The 14,031-nt window shown below is 36.4% G+C and overlaps 1 protein-coding gene across 2 annotated transcripts in view; it reads left to right on the top strand.

The window, feature by feature from the left end:
- ABCD2 (ATP binding cassette subfamily D member 2) overlaps positions 1 to 13,472 on the top strand; it is a 58,361-nt gene extending 44,889 nt beyond the window's left edge. For both annotated transcript variants that reach the window (XM_021092531.2, XM_085025174.1), the window contains 2 exons: positions 3,732 to 3,857; positions 10,969 to 13,472. In XM_021092531.2, the coding sequence (XP_020948190.1) occupies positions 3,732 to 3,857; positions 10,969 to 11,188 (346 nt within the window). In that variant the 3' untranslated portion in view covers positions 11,189 to 13,472. The remainder of the gene's footprint in view (positions 1 to 3,731; positions 3,858 to 10,968) is intronic.
- The last annotated feature ends 559 nt before the right edge of the window (positions 13,473 to 14,031 follow it).

Here is a 14,031-nt window from a genome sequence, read left to right as displayed (position 1 = left end):
GTTGTCGTTGCTGTGGTACAGGTTCAATCTCTGGCCCAGGAACTTCGCATGCCATAGGCACGGCCAAGAAAAAAAAAAAAGAAACTGGGTCAGTTGTCCTCTGTTAGAATGCTGTCCTCTCTAGACTGATGTGATTGCTTCCCTAGGAGGTCCCCTTACCTCCTTCCTCAGTCTTGTATTTTTCTTATAAATTGAATATTAGAGCTAAAAGCTTGGTTATATTTAGGTTCAGCCCTTTTTGATAAGAATATAACAACATTTATAATTGAAAAAAGGAATGCATCATTTAAACAAACTTATTAAATATAATTATATGTTTATTTTATAAAAATAGAAAATTTAAATAACTAAAAAGAAAAAAATCTGTTATATCATTCTCTGTACACATAAAATTTTGATACAGTTTTTTTCTGTGTTTTGGTACACAAAAGTTGGCTGTTTTATAATGTAGCTATTTTCATAAAGTACATTAGTTTATGTCTTTTTATTTTGTATGTGTATTATTATGTAATAACTAGACAGTTTATTATTATTATCATTACTATTATTCTAACATTTACGTTCAATGATTTTTGGTAAATGTATATATATTGTGTAACCAACACCCCAATTAAGAAAAAGAACGTTTCTATCAGCCTAGAGTTCCCTCTGCCCCTTTCCAATCACATCTCCCCATAGACAAATTCTGCTCTGATTTCTATCCTCATAAATTAGTTCTTCCTGTTCTACAACTTCATATAAATTAAATCACAAAATATGTAGTATTTTTGTGTTAGAGCTGGAGTTTTTAAGGAGAAAAAGTATTGTGTAGTAATACGGTATTTGTATTTGTGACAATCTACATGGTTAGTTCAAGAATATGGCAAACTAAAAAAGTGTGACCCAAAGTTTGCTAACTCAGAATTTTTAGTGAAGCGTATTATGGAATGCCCTTTCTCAGATGATGTGGTGAAGATTCAAGAGTAAACTTTATGGTGTGACATTTATGACTAGTTGTTACACACTACCACACTATCATCTGAGCTTTGTCCATAAATGTTCAGTAATATGATCACCAGCATAATTGGTGAACTACAATATATGAAATGTAAAATGTGATTGTAAATTTCTCACTTTGTCAGTGTGTTAATAAAATAAACCCTGTAAGAAAAAGCAAGAGATACTAACAAAAGATGCTAACCTAAAAAGATTTTAAGGAGTTCCTGTCGTGGCTCAGAGGAAACAAATCTGACTAGCATCCTTGAGGATGCAGGTTCGATCCCTGGTCTTGCTCAGTGGGTTAAAGATCAGGAATTGCCATGAGCTGTGGTGTAGGTCAGCAGCTATAGCTCTGATTTGACCCCTAGCCTGGGAACCTCCATATGCTGCAGATGCAGCCCTAAAAAGATCCCCCCCACAAAAAAAATTAAAATCGTCTCAAAAAAAGCATACTATTGTGACACTCAACACTCCCAAAGTTCTCCATTTTAGTTTGCTCAAATCTTTTACATTTCAACTCACATCATGTTATTAATTCTTTGAGGATGAGGAGAGGCAGTTTCTCATTACTATAACTTTCCCTCACTGGATTTAATATCTCTATTTCATCGGAGCTGTAGCCGCCGGCCTATGCCAGAGCCACAGCAATGCCAGATCCAAACTGTGTCTGTGACCTACACTCAGCTCACAGCAGCACTGGATCCTTGACCCACTGAGTGAAGCCAGGGATCAAACCCACAACCTCATGGTTCCTAGTCAGATTCATTTCCGCTGTGCCACAATGGGAACTCCTGGTTTTTAATTTTAATATTTAAAGCATGATCAGAAAAGCCCCACCTTATGGGGGGTAGATTAGATGCTTCTTGAGGCTGACACACCAAAAGAAAAAGAAAGGAAAATCTGAGAGACAATGTTATCTAATGTTCTACTTAGTTATACTGGTTCCAGATGACAACTATAGCTTAATATATTTTTGTACATGTACACACACACACACACCAGTTCCACCAAGGAAACAAAAGTGTTTGATACATCTTACATCTGCTAGACTAGGGGTTGCTATGACAACAGAGTGTAAGAAATATACTTTTCTAAATCTAAAATGGTATCTCTTCTGTTTAGCTCAAAGCACTCTAAAAAATAAGACAGTAAAATACATAACTTAATTACTAGAAAGAGGTTTTTACAAAAAAAGAAAATTTTACTCTAGACCTCTCTCTTTCATCCTTCCTTTCTTCTCCCTTGTTTACATTTAAGAAAATCATCCGCAAAGAGAAACCTACTCTTAGACAAAGAAATAATGCTTGATACTTAAACCAGAACAGTTACAAAAAGCCAACCAGCAAAACTGCTTCTGTTGTCATGGGGAACCTTTAGTTCTCTGCACAGCGAGCAGTTCTTAGCGTCAACTGGGGTGTTAAAGCTGCCTTTGACTCCTGTATCTATTATCCTTGACTGTACCCCCCAATAGGAAACTGGATCCTGTTAATAAGCAAATCCATCATAGGAAAACAATTTGCAGAGTTAAATAATCATTTACAGTGAATGAGAAGTGACTACTGGTTTCAGTGTTTATCTTTTCATTGTAATTTATCTGAAAACATCAGAATATCTTCATGGAGGAAACTGTCCTAGGAAATGCTTGGTACTGATTTTCTACCCTGAAATGAACAATAAATGACCTTGCATAAATTGACCTTTGGTCCCATTAACAAAGCTAAGTCATGATATTTGAGTCCCAAATATATACCTAACGTCCAGACAGGCTTGAAAGAAGACAAAGAAAGGAAAAAGAAAAATCTGTGGGGGTGGGGTGGGCAGGAGAATAAAATGAAGAGAATGAACAGAAGGAAATGGTGGCAAATGATAGGTGCCTCTGATGGTAGTAGACAATCATCTCCAGAGTAAATACCGAGCTAGAAAATTACTGATTTTTTTTCCCTAAGAAAATGGTCTCAATGTTTTCAAGTTAAATACCTACTCTAAATTTGTCAGATTAGGAGTTCCTCTGTGGCTCAGCAGGTTAAGCATCTGATGTAGTATCTGTGAGGATGCAGGTTTGATCCCTAGCCTCACTCAGTGGGTTAAGGATCCAGCTCGGATCTGGCATTGCTGTGGCTGTGGCATAGGCTGGCAGCTGCAGCTTTGATTTGACCCCCTAGCCTGGGAACATCCATATGTCGCAAGAATGACCGTAAAAAGAAAAAAAAGAAAGAAAAAGAAAAATTAATTTTACAGATTAGGCATACTTACTCTTACAGTCTTGGATCAATGAAATTCCATTAATAGTGATTTGGGACCCACATTATTGATAAATTATCTTCTCAATAACTCTTTGCCAACAGGATTGTGATTTCTTTGCTGGTTATAGCTGCTGTAATGTGTTTACCATGTAATTAGTCGAAACTTTTTCACCAAGAATGAGTGTGCCTTCACAGGAAAGTTCATGCAGTAACTACCTCATTTTTCCTTATCTATACTATGCCTCATATTCGTGATTCACCTTTCTGCATAACAATAAAGCTTACTGTATTATGAGCAGGTATCAAAAATCTGTTTAAAATCTAAGAAGAATGTGATATTCTAGGGCAAAGAGGGGGGAATGACTGGTTTTTTGCTTTATCATTTATCACCTTTTAGTAACATCATGTACTCCTTTGCTTCCTTAAAGCTGTTAACACTGCAGCTCTTCTTGCCCAAATATTTATAATTCAATATGAAAATTATTGATTTATTTGTGCTTGTTTTTTAAGACCAAAATATGCATTGCTAGATGAATGCACCAGTGCTGTCAGCATTGATGTCGAAGGGAAGATATTTCAGGCTGCAAAAGGAGCTGGAATTTCCTTACTTTCTATAACACACAGGCCTTCTCTTTGGTAAGTGTTTCCAGTGCTCATTTATGATGGATCTTTATATTTTTCAATTAAAATTAACTTTGCTAAACTTTTCAACTGTAGAGCATACGATATTTTACTTATTTTCAACCTGTATTTCTGTTAAGGTTAAATTATGTCTAAAAGAGTAAAATCACTCTCAAGCTGAAAGTTGAAGTTCATGTGTTTGATGAAATATGACAGAGATTAATGGCCTTTTCTGTATACTTTTGGGAAACTATCTTTAGTGTTCTAAGTTTTCCAAAAATTTTGCCTCCCAACAGGTGGGATCCTACAAAAATTAAATTGAAAACTATGTATGTCTAGGGAAAAAATTTCTATGTCAAGGGAAAATTTTAAATGTGAAAACACTGCTATTAAAATATGAAAGATAAAACAAAAAGAATGGAAAACAAACGAAGGATGATAAGGAGTTCCCACTATGGATCAGCAGGTTAAGAACCCAACATAGTGTCTGTGAGGATGCGGGTTTGATTCCTGACCTCATTCAGTGAGTTAGGGATCTGGCGTTGCCACAAGCTGTAGTGTAGGTTGCAGACGTGGGTCAGATCCTGTGCTGCTGTGGCGCAGGCTGGCAGCTGTGGCTCTAATTCAGCTCCTAGCCTGGGAACTTCCATAAGCCACACATGTAGCCGTAAATAGAAAAAAAAAAAAAAGATGGTGATATAAAAAAAAGAAATAATAATAAACAATTTGTTTATTTCATTCTCAACTTATCTTGGACTTTCCTAACCTTGGATCTACAACCAAGAGCAATTTTAGAACATGATAGTTCAGATATTGGGCAACTTCCATCTTCAGTATATGCTGAAGGTTTGGCTCATCGCTCTGGCTCTACAACATTATTCCGTTTCTACATGAGAGAAGAAACTGTAGAAGTATTTCATGACCTGATTCAAAGGTGTGTTATATATTATGGGCTAAAATAATATTTCAGGGTTTATCGTAGAGGAATTAAAAAGAAACTACTATTTCAAAAGAGGCTCAATGGAAATAATGTACAGACTTTCCGCACAAATAAGATAAAGCATAGGACAATGGTAATTATAAAATTATAATTTTACTTAGGCATCAAATAATTTAATAAACTTCTTTAATTTTTGACTTCTTCAGATACTGGTAATAACTTTAATCTTTACAAACAAAAGTTACCCATTTGTCGTCATGGCGGAAAATATAATACATTTTTTCCTTTTCTGAAATCTTTTCAGGGAAAATAAGAATTTCATATAGGAAGAAAGAATAGTCAAAAATAATAGATTTCTTTCTTTTTTTTTTTTTCTCTTTTGTCCTTTTAGGGCCGCACCCGTAGCATATGGAGGTTCCCAGGCTAGGGGTCTAATTGGAGCTGTTACTGCTGGCCTACGCCAGAGCCACAGCAACACCAGATCCAAGCTGCGTCTGCCACCTACACCACAGCTCATGGCAATGCCAGATCCTTAACCCACTGAGCAAGGCCAGGAATCGACCCGCAACCTCATGGTTCCTAGTCGGATTCGTCTCCCCTGCGCCACTATAGGAACTCCGGAAATGATAGATTTCTGCAACCTAAAATGGCTAAACTAATTCATAAAGCAGAAGTAACATGCTTTTTAGTTCTACGGGGAAATATACGATAGGTAGCTGCGATTAAAAACATGTTTTTCTTTTTTAGAAGCTATAAAATTAGAATCATTATTTGTTTTAAAAATTGTCCACTACCGGAGTGCCCGTCATGGCTCAGTGGTTAACGAATCCGTCTAGGAACCATGAGGTTGAGGGTTTGATCCCCAGCCTTGCTCAGTGGGTTAAGGATCCGGCGTTGCTGTGAGCTGTGGTGTAGGTTGCAGACTCGGCTAGGATTCCGAGTTGTTGTAGCTCTGGCGTAGGCCGGTGGCTACAGTTCCGATTCAACCCCTAGCCTGGGAACCTCCATATGCTGTGGGAGCGGCCCAAGAAATGAAAAATAAATAAATAAATAATAAAAATAAAAATTGTCCACTACACACCTATTTGACTGGCCAAAGTCCAGAACACTGACACCGCCACCAAAAGCTGGTAAAGCTATGGACAAATAGGAACTCTCTTTCATTGTGAGGGGTAACGAAAAATGGTACAGCTACTTTGGAAGACAGTTTTGCAGTTCTTCACAAAATAAACATACTCCTACCAGTATGATCCAGTAACTACAATCCTTGATATTTACTCAAAGGACTTGAGAAAACTCATGTCCACACAAAAACCTGCATATGAATGATTATAACAGCTTTATTCATAATTGCTAAAAACTTGGAGGCAACCAAGATGTCCTTCAGTAGGTGAATGAATAAACTGTGTACATCCCAACAATGGAATATTATTCAGTACTAAAAGAAATGAGCTATCAAACATCATGGAGCCATGAAACATCATGGAGGAAAGTTAAATGAATATCACTAGGTTAAAGAAACCACTTTAAAAAGGCTGTATGGGAGTTTCCGTCGTGGCACAGTGGTTAACGAATCCGACTAGGAACCATGAGGTTGTGGGTTCTATCCCTGGCCTTCTCAGTGTGTTAAGGATCCGGCATTGCCATGAGCTGTGGTGTAAGTTGCAGACGCGGCTTGGATCCCGTGTTGCTGTGGCTCTGGGGTAGGCCGGTGGCTACACCTCTGATTCGACCCCTAGCCTGGGAACCTCCGTATGCCGCAGGAGCGGCCCAAGAAATGGCAAAAAAAAAAAAAAAAAAAAAAAAAAAAACCAAAAAAGAAAAATAAAAAGCTGTATGATTGCAGGTACATAACATCTTGGAAAAGACAAAACTGTGGAAACATTAAAGATGAGTGGTTTCTAGGGGTTGAGGAAGAAAGGATAAATAGGCAGAGCACAGAGGATTTTTAGAGCAGTGAAAATACTCTAATACTGTATAATGGTAGATACATAAAATCATAAATTTGTCCAAATGTGTCCTTAGTGCAGAACACTAAATGAACCCTAATGCTGGTTATGGACTTTGGATGACAATGATGTGTCAATATAGGTTCATCAATTGTACGATTATATCACTCTGGTGGGGGAGGTTGATAATGTAGAAGGGGATGCATATGTAGGGGCAAAGAGTTTAAGGCATATTTCTGCACCTTTCTCTCAGTTTCGCTGTGAACCTAAAAAAAAAAAAAAAAAGTCTTAACAACAACAAAACTCTATTTGTTCCTTAAACTGAGGGGAAAAAAAAAAAAAAAAAAAGGCTGAATATGTTTCCATTGCCACTTTAAGGTACTGGAATAGGAACTGAATGACAGGACAGCATAATAAATACAGTGATAGAAGTCAGGGAAAAAAAAAAAAAAAGAAGAAGAAAACAGGGCTAAGAGCCAGAATAGACTCAAGAGTTCTTCTGAACTGGTTCCACTGGCATAGGTCATAATTGTCTTAAACCAGTTCCTGTTGGTTTTCTCCAAGGAAAAGTCAGAAGAATCATACTCATTGATGTGGACTTCAGCTCATCTGGGACTAGATCCAGACTGCCTCTGGGGAGAACTGGCAACTCAGGGCCCTATCCCTCCAGATGCTAATTCATTCTTTAACAACAGACAGATTACGAAATTCCATAGAAAACTTTACTTCGTGAAATTCTCTACTTTCAGGAAAACTCTGAGGAAAGACAAATATGAATGTTTAAATGAAGTGTGAACTGGATTCTTACCCTCTCAATAGACGTAGAATTCCGTGTCAGCGAACAATTAAAGCCTGATCCCAACTGAATACTCAGCTTACTTCAGTTTTAAAGTAAACATTCTCTATAAAGTAAAAGGTCTGGAAAGGCCTCAAGGATTAACTCAAAGGTTGCTACTTAGTTTGTTTGAAGTCACGTATATAATGACAGCTTTGGCATAAATGTAATCAGCCACCTGCCACAGAATGACCCAGTCAAACAGCAGAGGAAGAGGAGGAGGAGGAGGAGGAGGAGGAGGAGGAGGAGGAGGAGGAGGAGGTTTGCCTGTCCCTTGGGTATAGTTACTAACATGGCAAAAGAAAAGGTTTTGATTGATGAAATAGAAAAGTGAAAGGAGACAGTAGACTGTGGTGTGAATGCAAGTGTTTCGATGGTTTATGCATAAGTTTTGAGTTCTTTATAAGTACAGCAATATACTACAGTATAGAGAGTATGATCGTAGTAAGTTATTTTTCTAATTTTTCTAGCTCTCATTTATCTGTATAATGGGAATAATTAGACCACCTATACTTTACAGACTTGTTTAATTAGGCTTAAATAAAGTAAGCCTGTAACAGAATAGGTGCTGAATCTGAATTAGCAACAGTTATTATGATGATGAATCAATAGAAAATAGTGTCATATTTTTTAAAAAGGGAAGATCCCCTTACATTTTAAAACAGTTTTGTTCATTTTTTCCTTAAAACAACAAAAAAGATATTTTTCCTATGTTTTCCCCCAACTTAATCATTTGGGGGGGATACCAAGTTGTGGTATTTTTTTCTTAGATTTTTAATAAAGAACTAAAAAGACGATGTAAAATGATATAAATGCATTTGTCCCCAGTACATCCTGTGTGATCGCAATTATTTTCAGTTAAAAAGAATCACTGGATTTTTCTACTTCTTTTCGGAATTATTAGAATCTGATGAGCGTTTTCAAGTAACACATTAATGTTGTAATATTAGACTTGAGGTATCTTGTTTTCCCATTATTTTTTTTATTTTAGCTCTCAGATTTTAAAAGCAATATTTTCACATTTTAATTTTTCCCTTAACGTAGAAATACATTGTTTCCAACTTAATTTTTTGCAAGGTCCTACCCATTGGGAGGTCAAATTTTTGGCAAATCTTAAAACCCTAAAAAGTTACTCAAAAGTATACAGAAAAGATCATTAATCTCTGTCATATTTTATCAAATACATGAACTTCAGCCTTTAGCTTGAGAGTGATTTTACTCTTTTAGACATAGTTTAACCTAGCTTAGTATTCCCATCTTATAGCATGTTAAAGCCATCCAATCAAAATGGGATTAAACCCAAATTTCCATCAATTGATGAATAGATAAAATATGCAGTACTATGCAATGGAGGAGTTCCTGTCGTGGCTCCGTGGTTAACAAACCTGACTAGGAACCATGAGGTTGCGGGTTCAATCCCTGGCCTTGCTCCATGGGTTAGGGATCCGGCATTGCCATAAGCTGTGGTGTAGGTCGCAGACACGGCTTGGATCCCCCGTTGCTGTGGCTCTGGCGTAGGCCGGTGGCTACAGCTCCAATTAGACCCCTGGCCTGGGAACCTCCATATGCCTCGGGAGCAGCCCTAGAAAAGACAAAAAGACCAAAAAAAAAAAAAAGAAAAAGAAAATGCAGTACTATGCAATGGGATATTATTCAGCCACAAATATGAGTGAAGAACTAATACTACAACTATATTAACTTTGAAATCTTCTTGTTAGGTGGAAGAAATCCGTCACAAAAAGCCAAATTTTGATTATTTATATATAAAATGTCCAGAATAGACAAATTCAGAGACAGAAAAGAGATCGGTGGTTGGGAGGGGCTGAGCAGAAGGAGAAATTGGGAGGGACTGCTAATGGGTGTGAAGTTTCTTTTAGGGGTGAAGAAAATATTATGGAATTGGATAGTGGTGATGGTTGCATGAGCTTGTGAATATACTAAAAAATCACTGAATTTTACATTTTAAAAGGATGAACTTATGGTATATGAATCCATTTATAAAAGGAAGTTAAGAGCTACAGGAAATACCCCCACTGATCATAGTAAATAATGACAGATTAGAGGTTAAAAGGGAACAAGTGAGAAAAACTGTAAAGGAAAGACATAAAAACTGAGGACAAAATGCAGTGGCTCAGCCAGGCAAGGTCAGTTCTGCCAGTGTTACCATCTCCATTCATACCCGACAATTCCCAGAGAATTGGTGACCTTTGCCTTCATTTAGGAGCAGATGGACTGCCTCCTGTCTCATCAATAAAATTACCTCTATATCTCTCCCAAGTTCCTAATTATGAACTTGAGCTATAAGAAAAAAGATTAAATCATATGAAAACATGGAAGTATCTTTAAAATTTTTCTCAGTTCATTTTTCTTTTTTTTTTTTTTTTTTTTTTTTTTGTCTTTGTTTGCTATTTCTTGGGCCGCTCCTGCGGCATATGGAGGTTCCCAGGCTAGGGGTCTAATCAGAGCTGTGGCCGCCAGCCTACGCCAGAGCCACAGCAACGCGGGATCCGAGCCGCGTCTGCGACCTACACCACAGCTCACAGCAACGCCGGATCGTTAACCCACTGAGCAAGAGCAGGGACCGAACCTGCAACCTCATGGTTCCTAGTCGGATTCGTTAACCACTGCGCCATGACGGGAACTCCTCTGTTCATTTTTCTAGTAACATTTTTAAAACTTTAATTTTTGAGAATTTTTATTTATATTGAATAATTCATTCCCAAAGAATAATCTAGTAATGAGCTGGTATTGTATTGCCTTTGTTCTCCTTAGTTTTGTTTATTACTCAAATGAATTTATCACATCTGTAGTTGTATACTGATCATAACAATCTGATTTCACAGGATTTCCATCCCACAGCCCAAGCACATCCCCCCACCCTCTCTCCTTAGTTTTTTCAAAATAACCTTTAAATTTTTACTTTCTTCCCTCAGCTTCCTTTCCTTGTTCTCATTCTAAGTATGCTTTGATATTTATGCAGGAGCCATGCTGAATTATGAAGATAAATAGATGCAACAGCATGTCTTCCTTTGCAGTTCATATTTATTTGGAATATGAAATAAATTTAATAGAAGCAATAGAATTTCCTAGAGATTAATGACTTTTGGAGTTAAAAAAAAATCGTAATATTTAACCCACCGAGGGGTTTTTGAAAGCCAAACAAAAAATAGATACCTTACTTAAAATTTATCTTTTTTTTTTCTTTAAGGTGGAAAGTTTTTAATGATTTTTTTTTTAAATTTCCCCCAACATGCTAATCTCTGTATCATTCCAATTTTAGTATTTGTGTTGCCGAAGCGAGCACAAAATTTACCTTTGGATGTCAATGAGAATGATAAATCTATAACTAAAATGGCTTTTTGCAATTGTTGCTAATAGTATTATTTCATTTTGATTATGCAGGAAATACCACACTCATTTGTTACAGTTTGATGGTGAAGGAGGTTGGCGCTTTGAACAATTGGATACTGCTATTCGTTTAACACTGAGTGAAGAAAAACAAAAGCTAGAATCTCAGCTAGCTGGAATTCCCAAAATGCAGCAGAGACTCAATGAACTATGTAAAATTTTGGGAGAAGACTCAGTGCTAAAAACAATAAAAAATGAAGATGAGACATCCTAATTTGTTTTGACATGTTTCAAATGTTTATTTTTAGTTAAAGGCTCAGAGACACTGTTATAGTGCATGCATTGTGTTAAGCTAAGCACAGAGGAAAAAAGGGAGAAAGAAATGTTTTGTAAGGTTTTAGCATCAAGTAAATATATGATCTGACTTTTCAGAAGAAAACAAACAAATGCATTATGTAAAATTAGTCATTATGGCTTACACTAATTCCTAGTGAAAGCCTAATTGCCATGTAAAACAGGATTTTCTAGGTGAATTCATGGTGAATACTAGATTTGCTATGTGAATACGATGTGCCCGAAATTCTTCACAAATATGGGCGATAGCTTAAGAATGGAAGAGCTTAAGAGCAGCATCTGGGTAAAAACTAAGTACATAAAATTAGAAGTTTGAGTAACATTTCAGTCCATTTATGGTTATTAGCTTCAACAGCTAGAATTCCTGTTCCTTATTGCTAGAGGTCAACTAAATCTGTATACAGAGTAGCTAACAGTTGGATAAATAATTTCAATATGAAAAAAATTCTTTTAGTGGCAGTGATTGAAAGAAAGAAGCATGGCTATACATGTAGAAAATGCCATATTTTTAATTTTAGCTTTTGAGCATCTCAATGTGGGCACATAACAAATTGTTTTAATGAGAATCTTACATATTTGTTAATCAACTCTTCATTTTAAAAAGAGAATTGCCAATACAAAGAAAAAAAGAATATCCAAAAAATGATTGTCTCAGCCTGTTATTTTACTTGTCCCTAGAAATACATAGCTTGTTTTTGTACTCAGAGGAGTCCACTGTATTTTTAAAACAGCAGTGCTATAATAGAATAGGGGGGATTTTCAAAATCACAGTAGTGATATATACACTGAATAGTACTTTATAATTTATAATCCTCATTTACATCATTTCATTTTTAATTCTTGTGGCAATCTTTTGAGGCAGATATTATTTTTCCTAGTTTGCTTTTGAGAAAGTTGACACTAAGATCATGCAACTTATTTAGGAGTAGATCCAGGAACCAAATAAAATTCCCCTGTTTCAGGAAGTTCCCAATGTGGCTCAGCGAAAAGGAATCTGACTGGTGTCCAAGAGGATGTGGGTTCAATCCCTGGCCTCGCTCAGTGGGTTAAGGATCCAGCATTGCCGTGAGCTGTGGTGTAGGTTGCAGATGCGACTTGGATCCTGCGTTGCTGTGGCTGTGATGTAGGCCAGTGGCTACAGCTCCGATTTGACCCCGAGCCTGGGAACCTCCATTTGCCACAGGTGCAGCCGTTAAAAAAAAAAGAAAGGAAGCCAGGACTGCCATTTTAATCTCCTACTAACTATGCCACCATGTTGATAGGCAAAGAAAAATGGAAATGCTCAGTTATTAGCAGTTTAGGATTTTTTTTTTTTTTGCATATTTAGACATAATCATGATAGATGCCGTGAATGATTCTAAGGCTTTTTCAAGTGGTAGAGCACCTGGATGTCATTCATGATGACTGAAATAGAATGTCATGACATTTTCATATTTTCAGTTCTTCCATGCCAAGACATTTTTAATTATCAATAAATGCAACCACCTTATATGAAGGAATGTAATATAAAATCAAAATCAGGGAGTTCCCATTGTGACACAGTGAAAGTGAGTATGACTAGTATCCATGAGGATACATGTTCGATCCCCGGCCTCGCTCAGTGGGTATGGGATCTGGCATTGCTGTGAGCTGTGGTATATAGGTCACAGATGCAGCTTGGATCCCACATTGCTGTGGCTGTGGTGTAGGCCAGCAGCTGTAGGTCCAATTCGACCCCTAGCCTGGGAATTTTCAAATGCTGCATGTGAGGCCCTGAAAAGAAAAAAAAAAAAAAAAAAGATGGTGTCAAAGGTTGAAAAAAAATGTGTGGAACCAAAAGCTAAACTTGATAAAAATGATTCATTAATCTAAGTTCTATATTAGCAGTTAACCAGTTTATCCTGCTATATGGAAAAGTTTAAGTGTCTTGACTTTTAAAAGTGTAAGAAGAAAAGTCCTCGTTTGAAACATGTGCACAATTTTTATGACTTAATTTCCAAAATTTGAAAAATAAACTTTTTAAGACTCAATATATTGTGTTTTGAGACTTTGAAAGGAATGCCTAAACAAATATTACATTTATAATTAGCCCTTATTTAATATATCCTACCAACTGGTGGAAGTAAATGACTCATTATTTCTAATGTAAAAGATTCAAGGATGTTTAAAATTCTGTACTAAAAACCATCCACACTGTAGTTTAAATATTAAAGTTCTAAGAGAAATATGTTTTCATGTGTTTTGTGCCTATTTATTTTCTGAACTTTCTTCCAGGACCAATATCCTCCAACTTGGAGGGGAAAAAAAGTCATTGATTTGAATTTGTATTTATGTATCTATCATTTAACTGTTTACAAAATGGTCCCTTGAATATACTATACTTTACCATTCTTATATTCTGTGGGGGGAAAAAAATGTGAACAAAATTGAGAAGCTAAATAGCCCTCTCTGAATGTAGCAGGGAATGCATAAGGAATGTAAAAAGAAAGGATATCTCAAGTTTCAAACAAGTTTTACCATGTTATCTATTTGCCCCAATTATTTTGTCTTGTATTTATTTTGTTTTGTTTTGGTCAGAGAAAGCTGTAAGTTTATGGAGCTTGATTTTTAAATGTACTTTTGTGGTTAACTTTTAAACTGGGAAAATAGGTTGCATTCTATGAAAACATTGTATTATATTTCTACAGCATGTAATGTTATGCCGAGCATGAGTTTAAAATAGTGTGTTCCTGTAAACAAGATAATGCGAAACTCTCCCCCCAGTAATCTCAAGGAGAATGATAA

The sequence above is a fragment of the Sus scrofa genome, chromosome 5, assembly GCF_054392235.1.
Source record: "Sus scrofa isolate SSC_HxYL_T2T_F1_AM1 chromosome 5, Sscrofa_HxYL_maternal_Yorkshire_Landrace_v2.0, whole genome shotgun sequence".
NCBI classification, from domain to species: Eukaryota; Metazoa; Chordata; class Mammalia; order Artiodactyla; family Suidae; genus Sus; species Sus scrofa.
Note: the sequence above shows the minus strand (reverse complement) of the source record. Positions and strands in the feature narration are given on the sequence as shown.